Source organism: Halictus rubicundus, chromosome 18 (assembly GCF_050948215.1).
Source record: "Halictus rubicundus isolate RS-2024b chromosome 18, iyHalRubi1_principal, whole genome shotgun sequence".
NCBI lineage: Eukaryota > Metazoa > Arthropoda > Insecta > Hymenoptera > Halictidae > Halictus > Halictus rubicundus.
The window spans coordinates 5,984,061-6,004,642 of record NC_135166.1 but is presented as its reverse complement, the minus strand read 5'-3'; the positions used below and the strand labels follow the sequence as shown (position 1 = coordinate 6,004,642).

At 42.8% G+C, this 20,582-nt stretch overlaps 1 protein-coding gene across 1 annotated transcript in view; it reads left to right on the top strand.

The window, feature by feature from the left end:
* Positions 1-20,582, top strand: part of Neo (ZP and PAN domain-containing protein neyo) — a 390,616-nt gene that overhangs the window by 273,793 nt on the left and 96,241 nt on the right. Inside the window, exon 7 of the mRNA XM_076803529.1 lies at positions 13,902-14,103. Within this exon, the coding sequence (XP_076659644.1) occupies positions 13,902-14,103 (202 nt within the window). The remainder of the gene's footprint in view (positions 1-13,901; positions 14,104-20,582) is intronic.

Genomic DNA, 20,582 nt, shown 5'->3' with positions numbered 1-20,582 from the left:
CTTAAGGATGAGATTACGGTGCGTCAATCTCTATTAGGCACGGAATTCCCGAGTAACCTCCCCCATAGAGCTCATTAAAATTCCCACTTTTCGAAACAACAATATCATTATTGTCCAACTACGTTTCTGGCCGTTTTTAAAATGAGACGCGAGAGACAGTCAATTACTCGGCAAATTTATCAAAGCAACTCCAATCCTCATATAATGAGCATCACCTGCATCAATATAAAGAAGAATTGAAAAATAAAAGAGAGGCACTTTCTTCGTTTAAAAATGAGGCAAATATAAGTTAAATTCTACTTGACTCGAGTTAGTAGATTTATTAAAGCAATTCTAATACCGCGAAGTTGGCACACGCAACAATATCAAAAAAGTAAAAAATATTTACGAAAAAGGAGAAATAAATTTTTCCCATTTAAGAATCACGTACTCACTTTAGAAAATTATTTAATATATATTCGGCTCCACCAAGTAATGGACAGAAATAGTTCAAGATGCATTATAACATCGAGTTTATTTTTATTCCTGAAAAATTTAGACTCGCAGAGAAAAGAAATTACTTCATTAAAAAAAATAAAATTAGCAGATTATACAAAATATTCTCTGCTCGCTGAACATCAAAAATTTCTAAAGGACCCGTTGAAAATATATTGAAGAGTTGAATTTTCGAGTAGCACGAGCTTCAATCGTAAAATGTAGACACACTGGCAGCAATATCAAAAGAAACGAAATTTTCGCGAACGGAACAAATTTTCGCAGCTGTTCCGTGAAGAGTGCCGGGGCCGGACGTGCCGAAATAATTCGCCGGAATACGAAATGCGGCTCGGGGCCGCGAGTGTCAAGGCATTTTTGAAAGTAAAATTTCGAAGACGGCGCGGCGCGTGTCTGTGAATTTCGCGCGGGCTGCGCGGCCTCTCCGTTTTCCGGGCAACGGGGGAAAAAAGGGAAACGGGGCGATGGAAAAGTGGTCGTGACGAGAGGGCGACACGGCCGAGACAGTCGCGGGGGGACGTTAAAAGTACAAATGCATTCAATTTCTCGAATTGCATCACTGTCTGCCGAGCAGACAAGAAGGCGGCGAAAAAGAGAGGCGGCGGTTGGGAGCGCGAACCACGATTGGAAAACGCCTGGCGTTGGTTCAACCGAGAAACTTTTCTTATTCGTGCGTCGTGCGCACGCCTAACTTCCTTTTGCCTATAATATTGCTTTCCTAAATAGGTTCGTGGCGAACGAATTCGCGAATTCGCAGTGTTAAGCTGGCATTCCAGTCCGGTGGCTGTTTTATTAGAATTCTCCGCTAATTTTTTGCACAAATTCAGTAGAAGGTATCAATGCTAGTTCCACTTCTGCGTATTCGGTTGTTCTTGAGGTGTTATCACGAATTTTTAAAAAAATTATTGTCCATTGAAAATTTATGTGTAAGCTGGTATTCCAGTCCGGTGGCTGTTTTATTAGAATTGTCTGCCAATTTTTTGCACAAATTGAATAAAGGGTATCAACGCTAGTTCCACTTCTGCGTATTCGGTTGTCCTTGAGGTGTTATCACGAATATTTTCGTTGAAAAATTATTGTTTATTGAAAATTTGTATTCAATTTGATATTCCAGTCCGGTCGCTGTTTTATTAGAATCCTCGGCGAATTTTTTGCACAAATTCAGTAAAGGGTATCAACGCTAGTTCCACTTCTACGTATTCGCTTGTCTTTGAAGTGTGATGATTAATTCAAAAAAATTATTGTTCATTGAAAATTTATATTTAACTTGGCTACAAGGGAACAAGCCAAACTTGGTAAGAGAAAAATTAAGAAATATAATTAAATATTATTTAGCACCCCTCTGACTGTGGTCTGCACCAATGAACCAGAAAAATATCGAAAACTGAAAAAATGGCGGCATTTTGAACACGAAGTATTGATTTCCTCGGTTTTCTTTGTCTCCATCGGGCTGTAAAAATGAGAGAAAAATATATTTCGGCACAATTGTGGTACAGACGATAGTCCTGCATGTGCTGAAGACGTGTGCGAAATTCGAGTTCGATTGGTGCACTGGTTTTCGAGATATCGCAACAGCCAGGTCGAAGAGTGCGGTTCGAGTTTAAATTCTCTCGTCGCCAGCCTTGGATTCGTCACGGTACAAGCGATAATTTAATAATTGTCTGGATCACGATTACGAGATTTCACGATCCTACGTTTAATATGCCGCGTTTCTGATGCATGCGGGGGGAAAATCGGTTTTTTGAACTGGTTAGAGAGGAGTACCGCCTCGAACAAGAGAAACCAGCGTAAACAAGAAAAAGGGGGAAAGACGGCTGGGCAAAATCGATTTCATTTTGCCGATTAAAGGTTTAATTACGGCGGAACGGTGGGCGAGTATCTCGCTGGACTACGTTGTATCTCCGCGGAATCGAAATAAAAATAATTAACTCTCCGGGTATCGATGCCGAACGGAGCAAGCGAAACTGAAATCACGCTGGCCGCGCCGTTTCTGTCCAATAATCCTGCGTCCTCGAACCCGCGAGAAGAGGGTGAGAGGAGGGGAGTGGAGAGGGGTGGTGTAAAAAAAGGATACCTGCCCCGATCGGTTCGTATCGAATGGTATCGATCCGAATGGGAAACAACGGTGTGTGTGTGTGTGTGTGTGTGTGTGTGCACCTCCTCGATTGTTCATCCCGCGTGTTCGGCTGGCCAGCGAACTGGTAAATTAGCGACGGGACCCGTCATATTTGTCGCTCCTTTGCCCTCCACCCCCTCCACCCCCGTCCCGGGGAACAGCAGAAAGTAGTCGCGAAAACGAGCACAATTACGTAACGTCCGGTCTTGCGGCCACTTGAAAAACTATGACTTTACACGCCACGTTAAGCTCGTCTAACGACCGGCTGCAATTATGCGCCGGGAAACGAACATAGAAATTTAGGCGCGCGTGACGTTACGCACGGTGACCGAGAAAGCACCCAACAGTCGTCGCACACAGGAACGGAATTTTTCTTCAAAGGAAGCCCCCCGCTTTCTTTCGAACAAATTTTCTGTCACCGAAATTGTTTTAGTTAACAGAGTTTGGGTAAATTGTTCCAATGGACAGTCATTTGACGCCAGTAGTCGGCCATCTTAAGAGGACTCGAACATCGTACACCCTTCGATCTTCCCAGTATGCTCCTTCTCTCAGAAACTGTAAACGACATCTTCAAAAAAATTGTTTTTCTTTGATTCCTCTAGTAAAATTTTTTAAATTATATTCTTCACAAGTATTCAAAGCTTGGTCCTAAGAGAATTGAAAGAATTGCGCGGATAGCTGAATCATTTTTGAAGAAATATTTTGGGAGAATCCCAAGCTACAATATGCAGGAGAAAGTAAGGTATAAGATTGAAAAGAGTTTTGGAAGATGGTGGTTCCCGAGAAAAGGTATATTTTATGTGAAAAAATACAATTTTCTGATAACTCGATTCGGAGTTTAGGCCAGAGAGCAGAGACTGTAGAGATTTGCAGTAAACCCGAGATACAAAATCGCTTCTAGAGAACTGCAGTGTTTACTCTATATATGTCACAAACGTCTAGCCGATAAAAGTCCCAGAACTATCCCCACTCCCGCGGGTTATACCCCGAAGGAGCCATGAACCGATTCCCAACGTTCGGAGTGGATCCAAAGAATAGTATCTCCTGGCCGATATATGTCTCGACACTGTACTCGTCAGAATTGCGTCGTGTCGGTCTTAAACGAAACCCGAGTATGCGTAGAAGAAACGTTAGCTAAAAAGAGTCATATTTTCTGTAATGATTATCTTTAATAGTTTTCCAGTGGATAAAGTAGATTCATATTTACTGCACGATTATATTATATTACTATTCGTAGCATTAATCCTACGGGGCACGGAAAATAACTGGAGCGTATTGCTTCATAAAAGCAAGAAGATTGAATTTATATAGATTTTATACTCGACATTCGTCTAACACAGGTTCGAGTAGTGGAATTTATTCAGCCGTTTACTACACAAACGTCTTTACAGCGACCATGTTAGGATTAGTGTTAAATAATGATAACAGACGAATAAAATTTTATTTCAATAGGAAAGAAATAAACTTACGCTCGTATTAACTATTATAGATCCTGTTTGAAATCTTCATCGCGAGTCCGACTGGTTATTATACGGGAAGAGGTTAATTGCACAGAGTATAGTGGCCAGTTTATGAAATGGTCTAACCGTATTTTTTATTTCGACGCGCAACAAACAGTAAAAACGATCAAAACGATCGCGTTTAAATCTGGCCGGCAGTTCGCGAAGCATGTTTAACTTTTAACTGTAACATCGGTTTCTTCTGGAACAACTGGCGTTCTAATGGGACATAAATTTTTTTAACGGTATTTTTTTTTCCAACCGCACGTGTTACCAACCTCGCGATCGTGTCAAAACGAGTTCAACGACCCGGCGCGTCGCGATCCCGCGAGTCCTTCTAGCGCGGCTCTGGCCTCTCTCGCGCTCCGGCAGGATCGCACTTTTAGAACGGGATTATCTACATCGGCGGAATTATTTAGCATTTTTAGCATCGATCCGCGAGTACATGCGCGGCCATAAACGGTCCCGCAAAAAACTTGTCCCCCGGCTTGTAGGCCGGGGAGTCCGTAAAAATGTTTTACGAGGAACAATGTGGTAAGCGGCCTAACGTTGTCAATACGCTAATAAAGAGTACACACAATTTTACATGCTAACGACCGAGGCCTCGCGGAACGGAACGACCGCTCCGACATTGCGTGACTTCCAATTTAAGAGCATCGAAGTCTCCAATAAACCTAACAGGACCGTAATTTCAGTACATAATAACGGTCACGCCGGCAATTAGACTCGGTGTTCCAAAATCGGAGCTCTCTCGAGGAATCGGACTCTCCTATCGCGGAGTCGTGGAAACTATGGTTGAACAAAAAAAAAAAGATAAAGAAAGAAAAAACGTTAAAACGATTCGTTCGGCCGAGCGATCCCCAGGCTACGGGACGCATAATATCCGCCTCAATTATATCACCTAATTAGGCAAACCGCTACGGCAATTTGCAAGCCGCCCATTCAGCTTGATTCGACACGGAACGGTTTAAAGAACTCATCGCGACGATAATTGCCGATTTATCTCTACGGAGCAGCCGAGCCTTGCGACTCGCGGCAAAATATTTTAATGCTCCTGTTTATGTAAAACAAATAGGCCGAGTCCTGTGCATATTTTAAGTCCCGACACGGCGATAATCTTTTATGCTTATGTACCTAAGAAGCCCCTTAGCAAACCATCACTAATCAGGATATGGATATAAACCTCGTGATGAAAGAAATCAACCGAAACCGAAGCTACGCGTTCACTGGAAGTTTAAACAATTTCCGAAATTCTTGTCATTCCACTGCGGATCTTTAGGCAAAATAAAAACGTTGTGAAAATTTGTTGCAACTCCTAATCGTTTCAATAAGTCGACAAATATTGCTATGATATTAAATTCTTCCAATGGTCTCACTATTTCGAGGCTCGACTACTGATTTTTGTTAGAAATACATGAAACAGAGTTGTTATTTTACGGACGAATCGAAGACCAAAAACAAAGTAACCACCAGGACTCTCCAATAATCAACAAACCAGAACATGCACAATCTTCAGTGACTCCCAGTGCTATAACAGCAACATAAAATCCACAGAACGAAATCAACATACCAGAATTATACACAGATATGGCTAATAAAATATTTACAACCACTATCGCACAAATACCCGCTCGCCATAACGAAGAAGTAGATGAAACTGCTAGAGAAGCTACCCTGTTTCCGCTTAATGACGAGATCAGCATACCATCCGATGATATCAAGTATATCAGGCGTAAGATACTTGAGAAATAGCAAAACGAATGGGACTACCATAAATCTTGCGAAACCACATAAAGTAACACCGTTCCAGTTTTCATCCCTGATTAGACTGACATACAAATTCCTCCTACAAAATGAAACTCCGAAACAGTGTGAACTCTGCAACCGGCCGTTCACACTCCAACACATAATTTTGGTCCTTCGACGGCGTTGTCCGGGTCCATTTTGGCCCAGATTATCGAAAACATTCAATTACTTTGTTTCTGGCGAATTAACGTATTTACAAGAATTAGAATGAGATAAAAATAAATTAAATTTGATACAAATCGCAATTTTTGTTCCGTGTCATGTTTACTGTAATTATAAACAGTACAATAAGAATATTATAAACCCTTTGCACTCGGAGCTATTTTAATTCCAAAACGAAACATTTCTTCCGACCCTGGAATATTTCGAAAATGGTGGAATTTAAATGTAATAATTTGAAAAATATTTTTCAAATAGCCTTGCAGTCTAAGGGTTGAAGAAATATAAAACAAGTAATTACATAAGTATAAAACTATTTTTCTCACGGGAGAGATCCGCACGATCGTGTGATAAAAGTACGTTCCCACGTCCGCGAGTAGCTGCTCCCAGACGGATAACAAATCAAACCGGAGCAGTCGAAAAAATCCTACGGCGGACAATGGGAAGTTTTCTTAATTTGAAAGCGTCCTCGAGGTAGGATATCCATTAATATCTGGTTTCTATTATTTCAACTATCGATACAAGTATACCGTTCGTGGCGCTCCGAAGACAATAGGCGAGTTCTATCGGGGACCACCTTTCCTAAGAATCTTGCGGCAAAGGGCGGGGGGCGGGGGGCGCGGAAAGTCCACGCACGGAAGGAATTTCATTGCCTTTGTTCGAGGAAGGAAGTCGGAACGACGAAGAAGAAGAAGAAGAAGAAGACGAAGGAGAGGAATAAGAGCGTCGATCGGAGAAAAAGCGCGGCGGAAAGGGGCGGTGAAGGGATGAGAGGAGGATGGAGAAGAAGAGGATGAGGAAGAAGGTGGAGGAGGATGAGTACGAGCAGGAAAAGGAGGAGGAGGAGATAAAGAAAACCGAGATTATACATCAAGTTCACCGCGACGAAGGAGTCGCTGGGACAGCGAGCGTGGTACGTTGCCAATGCCACTTGAGGCTGAATCGTATCTAAATGTGCCTCGTATATCAGAAATCGAACTGTTCCGCGGTACTGGTACACACGAGGCGGTTTACTTGCATCATTTTGTGCGGTCGCCGTCCCGTAATACCGCCGCTGCAGATGCGCCCAGGTCGTTCCACATTTCCCTCGACGTCGTGACAACCTACACGTGGAAGTTCCCCTTTCCGTACTTCCTCGACTACGGGGCCGTTGCGCGGCTTCGAATCGGGGGGAGGGGGCAGAGAATCCCGTGTTTTAGTATGAAATGATGTAGCATGCCGGCGAAACGACGATGCACCGGCTGATAAATCACTGCAGATTTACGGCGATATAGAGCTATTTCGTTCCCTCTAAGTACAAAGGCACGTCCAGCACGGCCACGAAGAGTCCCCGATGATTTTTCCGCGACCGGAAGCCGCGGGGACGATAAGGAGAAACCGTTGATAGAACCGGGTCCCGGTCCTCGTACCCTCCTCATGGTCCTGTCTCTTAGCGATGCTAGACGTCAGCAGTCTTGGTAAACTCTTCGAGGTACAAAATAGATTGGTCATCGAGCCAAGTTATTGACCTCTTTCAGGTCTTCAAGACCATTTTCCATTTTCTTCTCGTCCACCATTCTCCCCTCCACATCGTCTCCGAAATTCTCTCTATAATCTCAATCCAAATTCTCTCGCCGGAGAAAAATCGGGTTTCTTGAAAAAAATTCATATTATCTTTAACACGTTGAACGCCACGTCACACATATGTGGGTGACGGAATTATTTGTGCAGGTTTTAAAATGAATTTTTACGTTGATATATTCATTGTACTAAACTTGATTAGGATTTGTAACATGCAAGAAAGTGGGAGGATTACTCGGTATCATACATTTAATTTTTTGCAATTTTTATTTCATCGAATAGCTTAATTTTTGGTGTTTCTAGTTTGGCGATCAAAGTGTTAATTATATCATCGCGCGTATTATCGTTATATTTCGTATGAATAATCCGCGAGAAATGTCCAACACGTTTCATCCCCGAGCCGCTTTTCCCAGCCGTCGAGTTAACGTCACCGAGAGTAGCATGCCCGGTTTCCGCCGGCAGAAATTAAAAGATTTACGACCGTCCGCAATCTTACCGGCGATCTACATGCATACGTGCCCGAAACCCGAGAAACGAAAACAGAAAGGAGGGGCTGCGGAAGTCTGGAACAGAGCCAGGATAACGCGCTCCACTCGCGGATTGACAGTTTCGGCGCAAGCCACCGACGCTTTATCTCCGGCACGTTCAACAATCGGCGCACAGTCTTTCATTGATAAGCGCCGCGATTCCTCCTGTGACAAGCCCGCGTCGGAGAATTGCTTAGAATTAAGTGGAACCGGGGAGCGTCTCTGTCCGCTGGTCTGGTTTTAATTGGAATGATCGGGGAGTCGATGAAACGGGTCGGAAGCTTTCCTTTGAGTCCTTAACTCCTCATGGATATGATAGTCAATTTATTCCTGTTCTATGAGGTTGCAAATGGCGCGAGCATCGTTTAATCTTACAAAATAAGTTGCCCTTCGGTACCCTAGAAAATATTACTAAGTATTATACAAAATAATTCGAATCATTCGATCAATACGTTAATTACAGTGAACTCTCGATATATGTCAACAACACGGGTCTTGTCGGGGTCATGTATCGTCCAGGAGACATGCCCGAGCCGTGTTATGTTTGCACTCCTCGGCGTCCAAGGCCTCTCGAGCTTCGTATACCTCGCGGTAGTGGGGATAATTCCGCGACGTTTATCACCCAGGCCTTGGCGACATATATAGAGAAATTCACTGTACTTGTAGATAGAACTTCTGACTGCGAATTGATTCGTACACCTAACAATTATTCTGTGTCCTGCCTCACAACGTTTAAATTGAATTTTCGAATTAATAAAAACGGAACAATATTGCCAATGATAAAACAGGATGTACAGGGTGGTTGGTAACTGGTGGTACAAGCGGAAAGGGGGTGATTCTACGCGTTAAAAGAAGTCGAAAATATAGAATAAACATTTTTCGTTTGAGGCTTTGTTTTCGAGAAAATCGAATTTAAAGATCCGTCGGGTTCGCGTGCTTTAGTATGCGTAGGAAGTAGAATTGGTAGGTCATGGTCAGACGCAGCAGACAATTCCTATCGAATAACACGCGCATTGGCTGCACTTTCGAACTCGATGTTCTCGAAAACAAAGCCTCAAACGAAAAATGTTTATTCTATATTTTCGACTTCTTTTTTCGCGTAGAATTACCACCCTGTATAACTCGCGCGAATTTCATAGAATTTTAGCTGGAGGGGGAAAGATTATGAATTACCGGGCGCGTTAATTCTGGAGAGACTGGTCGGTTAAATTGAAATCGATGAGGAACGAAGTGGAAAATGAGTAATTCGCCGAGAACCGCGTCGATGGAGGATTTTCGCGGCGCGAGGATTTTCCCTTCAGAAAATTTGTCACACATTTGTGGCGGTTCAGATATCCCAACAGCGGGGCGTGCGTTGTTCTGTGTGCGCGGGCGATATTTTTCACGGCGGAACGAGCGGCGCAGAAGAGAGCTCGTTAAACGAACGGTAAAAAACATGGAATGATAACAACGGTCGATACCGTGGCCTATGTATCACGCTTCCTTCCGCAGGATATAACTGATACGTTCTGGAGGACGTGGAATTACAGAATCGATCGATCGAGGAGAGAGAGAGAGAGAGAGAGAGAGAGAGAGAGAGAGAGAGAGAGAGAGAGAGAGAGGAGAGGGAGAGGACCGGTAATTGCACTCGTCTGGATCATTTTCGCGTTAGTCGACTCTCGCATTCGGCGATTCAGAAGTTACAAACACGTCGCGTTTCTATTGAAATAATAACAATCGCGCGGGCTCTCTGATTGCCACTTGTCACAGATCACTGATGAGACTTTGACGTGGGATGAACACAGTGACAGAAGGTATAATCGGGAACGCAGCCTTGGAATTACAAAGGTTGTCCCCGCCCCTACCCCCCACTCCTTGCTTGCGTGACGTGTTCTACAGTACAATTTTCTTTTCTCTCGGCAGAAATGATAAGTGGAGGCTATACTTGAAGCGTGATGATTGGCAAAAATGTTTGACGACAATGCATGTTTATCTTGACGAAATAAGGTGTGGTGAAACTTAATATGAAAGTCATCGTAGGCGATAGTACCACTAAAAACACTATAGATATTTCGCTTCGAAATGTGTGGTTAAATCGGGCGTAAAATATATATCATGTTTGCACTGCAGATTTTACATACATACGATCGAAATTAATAGAAGAAACACAAAAAGTGAGCATACCAGAAGAATTACAAAATATTGTTGTGCCCATTTTCAACTCGTGGAGACTATTAAAAGACGAGATTAATTTCTGTTTTGTTCCCATTTGTTGCAATCGATGTAGCAAATTTTAACCTTGCGTAAAGATCCTCAGACTGTTCGAAGTAAATTAGCACCATTTATAATCGTCCACGATGGTTCAAAATAAGGGGTACTGATTTGACAAATAAAATTGCCAAAGTTTATAGTGCAGAGGATACGTTCAGCATCGCAGATAAGATGGCGTTATAAAAGTCGTGGTTTGAGAGGAGTCGGTGTAAAATCGTGTAAAAACGTTTGAGATGGTTGTAGGAATGGACAAGACAGTGGCAAATGCAGTGAACAGAATGATCGGTGCTCGTGTAGCGTCTAATAAAAGGCAAACAGTGGTAGCCGGGACAATACGAGGCTCGGAGGAAGCTGTTCAGCCTTCCGATAAAATTCTATTCGTACCTGCGAAGTGCTTACAATCCGAGGATGCTCCATTATCTTGTAATGCGGTACCATTATAACGAGTAAGTGGTACTTGTTTCCTACATGTAGGCCCCCGGAAGTGACCGCTGATTACTGTAATGCGCCTACCCCTCGGTCCGTAACGAGGAACATCTTCCTACTGTCTAGCGTTCCGCGAAAAATTCCGCATCACGGACCGCGTCGAAGCCGCAAAAGGAACGGCCGTCCATTTTCTGTTGCGGTCGCGATCGCGGTCGCAGCTTCCACTCATTAAAATTAGTTACAGGCATTAGGCTCTCTCTCTCTCTCTCTCTCTCTCTCTCTCTCTCTCTCTCTCTCTCTCTCTCGCACTCTCTCTCCCTGGCGCGCGCGAAAGCTCCCGATAAGCCGGCCTGGTAATTGAATGTCTTTAACGCCTCCTACGGGAACGGTATTCCGTCACTTAGGCGAACCACAGCAACCTCGTTATAGCAGTGCACGGTTAAATTTACACCAGTTCGGCAGCCAGAAATTCTCGCGAGCAGGACATTCTTTTTTCATAGGACTCGAGTCGATCACGGCTCGACAAAGTGAGAGAGTCAGTATAATAAACGGACGTGAGATGATAAATGTCGAGCATCGGCGGAGAAAACATGCAATAGAAAATTGAATTTTCTGTAATTGTCGTCTGACCTTTGTCGTTGTAGTACCAATGGATGGCCGAAATTCTTCCGATTAAAATGAGTCCAAACACGATATAAGTCGAACTATTTTTATCAAGTTAAGTCCACACAGTAGTGAACACTTAAGCGTCCCTAGGCAGGATCGAATGCGGACACTTAAGTGAGGGGTGACTTCAACCGAAGGAAGGTAAGGGAATATGGCATCAAGTTTCAATTGGTCCGCTCGAAGCCGAGTCCGAGGTCCAATTTCCAGATATAGGTGGGGATAGCGATGGACACTTAAGTGTGCACTACTGTAACTAACAGTGCTCCATGTTAATTAGTGCGATATACCTCGTGTTTGGGCTCGTTTCAATCGGAAAAATCTCAGCTATCCAATGTTGCTACAATTATGAAGGTAAGATGATTATTATTGAAAATAAAAATTTCTTTATTCCATGATCACTTTTTCCTGTCCTGTGGGTGAGACACTGTGACACTGATTGGACATTTAAGATAATGAGTGGTGGGAGAAGAATAGGCCCGAGGTAAATTTAAGCGTGCGTTACCGCATTCCATCATTTAGGCGAACGACAGCAACCTCATTACCTGTCCCAGCGTATGTCCTTCGGTCGAGGAAAACTTTTCAACGAATCACCATCGAAAATCCCGTTCCTCCCATCGAGGCTCCCCCAGCGGCACAGTATGCTCGAAATTAATTATGATTTCGTAAAGGGGGATGACACGGCAACGGCATTACGGCGGGAAAAATTATTCCGCCACTTAACGGTCCCTCTCTCTCTCTTCGAGTGGATCGACAGCGGAAGAATAACGAGCTGCAACGATCCAGACACTGTCGCGAACACGGAGAATAGTAAGCATTGATCAGCGTCAGTTGAACACTGCTTCAATGAGCTGGCGCGACATTCGCGCCGATATTGGTTTGCGAAATGTAGAAGTTTTAAGGGAACCGCTTTTAAGGGAAATGCGTTGCAGAATGCGCCAAAGAAAATTTATAAATTTAATGGAAAAGTGTGCTGTTAGATTCAGTCTTTTGAAAATGGTATAAAATGCTTGCATTTTGTAATCATTCAATCCCCCTTGTCCACATTATCTTGAGAAAATTATGAATGATTTGTCTACGAAGCATTATTCTATTTTTTTCTTCAATTTTAAATAAAATTCGTCTACCTTTTGAGAGTCCAAAATGTGCCACTGAACTTGTCTCTATCATCTCGATTAGATAGTGTTTGTAAATATAGTAGTGTAATCTGTATTCGATATTACAATTGTCCTATTTTCTCTCAATTTTTAGAAAAAATTTGTCTTATTTTCGACATTTTAAAAATATGCCAGTGAATTGCCTAAATCTTGAAAAAATTGCAAAACATCTGAATTCAGAGTTACAATTATTCTACTTTTTTTACTGCATTCAATATTATGATTTTATTCGTATATTTTCGAATATCGTCAGAATAATTTCGTTCAAGTGGAACATACAATTCCAGAGAATGTAATATCGATTAAATAATGTTCACCGAGGATAATACCGTGATATTGGATCTCATTATGTAAGTTGCAATGGTGCATTAATTGGAATATCAATTGATTCGTGTTACAGTATGCATATAAATGAATCAATCTACCCAATCAGTTCCCGCACAGATGCACTTATATGTCTTTAATAATTTTATAATCAGAAAGTTGAATTTTATCGGATTTGATTTAATTATTATATAAATTACAGGACCGCATTTATTGCGAGATAACAATAGATTTTTATTGTCGTGTAATTGAATGTGGAAGTGAAACAATCTGAACAAACTTCAATAAATTTTACTTATACGTAATGCATTGAAATGAAACTTCGGACATATATTTTATATAACTTTTTATGTTCTCCTTTGAATTATCCCAACAGCGTTTGAGCATGAGAACACGAGTTAACTCGTGACCGGTCAACAATGTGTTAACCCTTAGCACTCGAATGGCGACTGTAAGGCACCACTAAAAATTGCTGCATCGTTATTCAGAATATTTTTTAAATTATTAAATTTGTTTGTGCTTAATAAATTACTAAACATTTCAAAAAAATATATATAGAAGCGAAATATTCTAGGTCGGAAGAAATGTTCCGTTCTGGGGTTAAAATAGCTTCGAGTGCAAAGGGTTAATAGAACATTCACTGATTGTGCTGTGCCAAAAGGAAGCTTAGAAATCATGTCACCGTTCTCGATTAGAATTGGTGTAGCTCAAGGATCTCTTAAGAAAATATACAAAGAATTACAGTATAATGTAGGAGGCAAATGGTAGAAAATGCGTGAAATTATACATTTGCGACATCAGGAATTAGACGTAGAGTCCCCCATTGCACGGACACTGGTTCCGAAGTGTTTAAAACCGAGGCATGATCGCGAGGAAGCAGGACGTGTCACGTTAACCCTCGCTGCTTGTTTTCTGTTCTCAGATGCGCTGTCGCAACCGGACTTGCCGGTGTTCCCCATCTACGCGCAGAAGAGCTGCTTGGCTGTGAGGCCATGCGAGCGTGCTTGGTGCATCGACAGGGTGCAAGGACATCGGTTGCAGGGGCACACGCGCAGAACGATGACCGCCTCTTCGCGGCAGCACTGTCTGGAGCTCTGTTTAGGCGAGACGGACTTCCTGTGCCGGTGAGTAGGGAGAGTGTCCCACAGCTATTTTTCGTTTTCAGCCTTGTATAGAACGGACTCGACGGACTCTACGGACGACGACAGCGGAGTATGAGACGGATAGAAGGGGACACGGGTCTGGAAAGAAGGAAAGAAAGAAGAAGACCGGCTAGCGGTCCTATTCAAGAGACAGTCGTTTTCCGGTCGAGCTTATATATCTCTTTTTCTTTCTGGTCGCGGGGGCACGATATCCGCCGATGGAAAAAGGCGGACGCACTCGTCCCCGAGATTCGTCACGAATCGACATACACCCACGGTCCTCTCCTCTCCTATCCTCTCTCTCTCTCTCTCTCTCTCTCTCTCTCTCTCTCTCTCGCTCTCGTTCCATCTTCCCTTCGTCTCTCCCTCGAGTAGGTCTTCGAGAATCGAAGGCACCTCTACACGCTCCGGTGCGTTTTCCAGTTATTGGATTCTTCGATCGGGGGCGGACGTTACATCACGCTCCTATAGACTTTCGAGTGTTTCTCGGTCATGAAGCGGCCGTCTCCGACGTTTCATGCGAGTTGGAACACCAAAGGGAACGAGCTATCCTTCTGGAAAAGTTGCAGAGAAATAGCTCTGGGCCACCTTGATTCCTCCGTATGTTTGTCGTTTCACGGGACGGCTATTCGCGATTTCGACCCCCATCCCACCCCCTCACCCCCTCTCTCTATCCGCGTCGATATTCCCATTTAAATATTTTTCATACGTTTCCGAATTCTCCGATGCCGATATTTTCCGAGTTGCTTCGGGACCTCGGGAAGAAGAACGCCGAGGAACGCCGTTGTTCAGCCCCGTTGCGCTTGGGAGCTTCGAGACGGAGCTATCGCTTAGGCTTGACACTCGATAATCTATTCGGTTGCGGATTTTTATGCGAAATAAAAATCGTCTTCGATTCCAAGGTCCGAGAAATATACGGACGTCGATTTTATTTTTTCAGTACAGTAGAACCTCGCTAGCTGCAACCTCCTTGTTCGTATTAGCGACCCCCACCACGAGGTGTTCAAGGTTATAGAACTCAAATTCGAATTTTGCGCGCGTTTTCGCGAATGACGGGTGGTAATATTTTTAATTTACGATTATGGAGATCGTAAAGATGCATCCATGAGGAACTGTTCAGAAAATTTATTTATTTATTTGATCTGCTAATTACGAGGGCTGGAACTTTAATAGTGGCAACCCTGCCGTGGCACTACTACCACCGATCTAATCTCATTCGATTCCGAAGTGTTCCCGAGATTATGCAAGCTACAGATCGCTCCGTCAGTGGTAGTAGTTTCACATCATTCTTGTATTATTAATAAATAAACAGTTGCCACTATTAAAGAAACATTCTCAAACCTGTTTCCCGTCGTTCTAACTAACGAACCCCCACCCGTTCTAATTCGCAATTAGGGTCATCGATGGGAATTTTCATCGCGTTCGTGGAAACGACCGGCCGTCTGTACCCTCGCATCATGCTAAGTACACCTCTCGAACACTCGTTAGGCTGCCGGGTCCGACGTTGCTCGTTGTCAGTGCAACAACGCGTAATCAGATGACATAAAGGCCTCGAGGACACGTTGTCATTACAGTTGCTCGAGGAATGTCTTAAAACGAGAGAAAAATCGCGCGGGGCGACGTGGGTACCAACGGGCCTGTGTTATGCGGCCAGCGAGTGTTGTTTAACGCGGGCTTTAAAGCTTACGGGCTATTTGCGACGTCGTTTCCGTTCACGGTCGAAAGGATTTACTATGCTTTTGCTTAGTTTACGCTTTGGTACTCACTTATCATCGTCTTAGCCACGCATTATTTTTTACCCACGCCCAGGGGAACGGATAAATTTGTAATAATCGGGATGTGAGCGCGGGTTTTACTGCGCCGCGCGGAATTTCGTTCCCGATTCGCACGGCGGTTCAGCTACAATTCCTCCTGATCAGAGTCGACGATAATGTGCCGCATCGATTTCTATTGTTCCGAGAATATGAGCGAAAGAGGCTTTGAACGGTCATTTGATACATTTCGTACGTGCAGGGTTTCTCAAAATTATAGTTTACTGACTATAATATGAATTGACCTTCACCTTGAATCTCAAGGTCAAACTTGTTTTTTGTTTTATCGTCTAGTACTCGTCGCGACGAACAAAAGTCTCGCGGGAACCATGGGTCTGAAGTCAACCGTTCTCTTAGAAAACGACCTCAAAGTTTCGTAAACTATTTTACTCCATATGTCTACAGGGTGTTCCACATGATTCACATCATTAAAAATAACCCTTAAATTTTGCCTCTGAAGATTTAATCGTTAAACTAACACGTTGATATTTTTACATTCTTTTAATCTGTCCTCTGCTTTACATGACCCACCCATTTTTGTCAAATCCTTGTGAAATTCTTCAATTATGAGATTCTAAATACGCGATCATACATGTTTTTAGTATATTTTTAAAGAGACTACTATGGACAACTTCTATAGCAGGGACAATAAGAAGTACCTGCATAAATACAGACACTAAGATGCAGCAGGAATTGACACGATAACAAATGTGTCCAAAAGATTTGCATAGTTGTTTTTCTCGAATACTGAGCGTCCTACGCGAAAACTTGACTCTATAGTTCGACCTAAAATTTTTCACGAGGAATCATCCCTTGCCTCGTAGCACTGTAGCCGGCGCGTATCAGCCGGTCATTTGAATGATCCGTTGTCCGCGCGCATAATTGCCGGTTCCAGCCAGTGTACCTCTCGACTTTGTACCGGCGGTTGTTGATTTATTCATCCCGTCATCTTGGTACTCCCACGAGCGAAGACACGAAGTGACGTGCTGCTCTCTCTGCAAACATTTCCGGCAGGCGGCAGATGAAGTGTTTTTGAAGTCGATTAGAAACACTGTACCACGGTGGAGCACCGACGAAAAACGCGTGAGAGGGGAAGGGCGGGGGCGGTGGGGGGAGATTGAACGAACAAAGGGGATACTGGGCAGTTTCAATTATACGCTATCGAACCACTTTGCCCGGTGGATTTTTGTGTTTACGGGGGCGTGCGAATTCGCCCCTCTGTGCGAAACGAACGCATCTTCGATTCCCTTTATCGACCAGTTTCAATTTTTTTCCTTGTGTAAATATTTAGAGGTACACAGAATGGAATAGAAGCTAAATAAACGGCGCGTTACTCACTGTGCCGGTGCAGTCACGCCACGGAAAATATAAATACGCGTAAATGCCACTTCCTTTTAACCGGTTATGGCTCGTCGATGCGCATAGTGACGTCATTGAAACGCTATACTGTGGCGTTGTAAAAATATACAGGTCACCTGGTGGAAATTTATTTCATCACAGAAAATGGTCTAGTAACCTCTGCTGATTTTTAATGAATTATTTTCATAAAATTGAGTGAACGCTGTTTCAGGAATTGCGACCCGTACAGAGTTGAATTATTATTTATTTATTGCTTGAGACCATGTAAGGTTTATATAGCCGATGCAATACAATATTATAGTTTTAGTCAGAGATTTATTATAGATCGTAAAATAATATTGATCGAGAGTATTTTGATTTAAACAACTTCTACGTTAAATGTTTCATTACACAACTATAAAGACAAATCTTAGGAAGATCGAAAAAATGGTTAAAAAGTATCACTAATGTGATGGGCTAGAGTACACTATAATATTATAGAATGTAGAGTAATTTACGAGAATGTAGTTCAATATACTAGAATATAGTATAATATTCTTGAATATGCCATAATATACTGGACTATACACCATGCCAGAATATAATAATAATATACTAGAATATACTAAAATGTGATACGTGATTATAAAAGATAAAATCGTCCATAAAATTTGTGTACGAGAAATTTGAAGATACATGTTTATAAAACAAGATTCCATACAAAAATCATAGCTGATAGTACAACGAGTGACTATAAAAAAAATGTTATTTTTCATTTCGATAACGTCACACAGACTGTAGATAGTAAAAGAAATATGTGCAAGTCCCTGTAGATCAAAAACCGTATACAGTCGGCCACCGAAAAATATTTCTACTAAATTTCGAATATTCGAAACTGTCTTTAGGATAAAATGCATGAACTCTATTATGAAGATATTATTGCGACAGCAACAATTTGTGCCTCACAGTGTACCTCATTTATTTTCAGTAAAATGAATGCAACATACATTGTCATCTGAAAATATTAATGAAGGGATTGCGGATCTTTATGCAAAATAAAAATTATCTTAATTGTGAGGAACAGAAATGAGATAGAAATGTCTCCACAATTTTATATATTGTTAATTTTTAACATAAATGTATAAAATAGTCTGTTAATGAGAAACCTAACCCTTGAGTGGTATGTAGCATGTTTACTCAGACTGCGAAATATCATGTAGATGATTTACTAATATAATAATATTATATAATATAATAATATAATAGGCTGTTGAGTATGTGATTTGAGACTGAAAATGGTACAACAAGTCAAAGAATATTTCCTTCAGTTGTGAAATAGACTAGCGACAATTAATGAAGATTATTAGAGTCATGAGTAGACTTTTGATTTGATACACTCATGACGTGGATTAATAAAATTATATTATTTTTTAATAATTTTGAGAACTTCATACATTGCTCGTATCAGTGACTGTATGTAATAGGAGCTCACCAACTTCGCTTTAAATAACAATTTCAGAAGAAGTTCGTACATTATATTAAATCTAAAAATTTATTGACCTATGAATTGTTGTCGTTTCTGACCAACGTATTGAAAAATCCTGATCTCTACTTTTAAAAATGCTACTCTAAAATTTCCGGTAAATAAAGTATCAGCACTATTACGTTAGTATGGCTCATTGGAATTATTAAAAGAATAATTACATGGTTATCTCCATTCTGTCTCTCACAATTGACTTATTTTGAATGAAAAGATCATAGAGACCCCATATAGGAACCCCGTATACTCATCAGAGACCCCATGGCAGGGTTAACGTCCTGAAGCCGAGGAAAATCTCAGTTTACCGAAGCATTTAAACCCGGCCAGATGCGCTTGGGGTATCGTGACCACCTGTACTCTCAAATATGAGAGCCAGCAGCGTATCAGAATCGACTGGTTGAGCCTCTGCGATCGAAAAGATAGGTAGCATCCTGTTTCCTCGAAGGAATTAACGAGTCACCGTTCACAGTGTAGCAAAGAGGGAACAGAACGGTTGGTGGACCGTTATGAAGTGTCTGGTAACGGCGGCGGCTATGGTGGCGGCAGGCGTCGGGTGCCGGCTCGCGCATAAAGGTTAATTAATAAACAACCGCGTCATAATCGTGACAAGCAACAATGCGTCGGCTCGGAAACGAGCCGCAAACAACGGGCCATTAGACGTCCCGGGGCCCGGGCACGGCTCTGATACGGTTGAACGCGCGGGAAAAGGCCTTATTTCACGTTCGTCCGGTAATTACGGTCCACCACCGATAGAAGGGACAACAGTTTAAGGTATTTCAATCCATTAGCCAGGTGAAATATCGGCGCCGTGGCTCGGGCAAGTATGCGGAAGGGCGAACCCCGAGGCCGAGAGGCCTCCTCCGTGGAGCAGCTTCTTCCGATTTCGATAGAAACGAACCTAACCGGCGCGGAGCGCTGCGGTGTGGTGGTTGGTGTCCATGCAGGCAGCAACGGGTAGAACGGAACGCACGTTTATGCGATATCACGCCGACGCGTCAAGCCCTGTATTCGCGGGCACGTTGAACGTGCACGTGCACGGCCTGCACACCTTGAAAGAACGTAAAGCGAAAGGTCTTTGCCAGCTGGTCGCTCACGACGACCCTCCAGCTCTGCTTCGACCCGAGGCAGGGTCGAGAGGTCCTTGCCCAGGCGGAACCGTATCAAAAGTGGCATAGCTACGCGTTCATGTCCGGGAAATGGCGGCGAGGGTGCCGCTGCCGCCGCGATTTGATCCCCGGATTGAAACGAACGGACCACGAGCATTCAAAACCTCCTAGACCACATTCAATCCCATCTTTATTTCCCGAGGACTACTCGATTTTCTCTTACCGCGATACCCTTACCGTGATCCTCTTCTCCGAAAGATACAACACGTACCACCATGCTCTGACCCGACGGCTTTGCCTCCATGTGTAAATAGTCTGTGTTTATTGCGACCCTCCGGGTAGCATGAACCTAGAACATTGTTACACACCTGCACACTTTTCTTTGGCGCTTTGACTTCAGTCACAACTAGCATCGGCCGGAAGTAGGTTACCACCCTCTCAGACAGGGTGGTTTTTTCTACTCTTGGTTTACGGGGCCTGTGAAAATGGCGGGTTTTGATATTTTTTAGTTACAAGTATTGTGATTCCAAAGACGCATTCACGAGGAATTATTCAACAAATTTGTTTCCTCGAGTATTATTTAACCCTCCGTGTCTTTTTTACTGTTCTAGGCTTTCAAAACATTTAAAAACGATCTGGCAAAAATCTTTTAAAATGGAGTAGGAA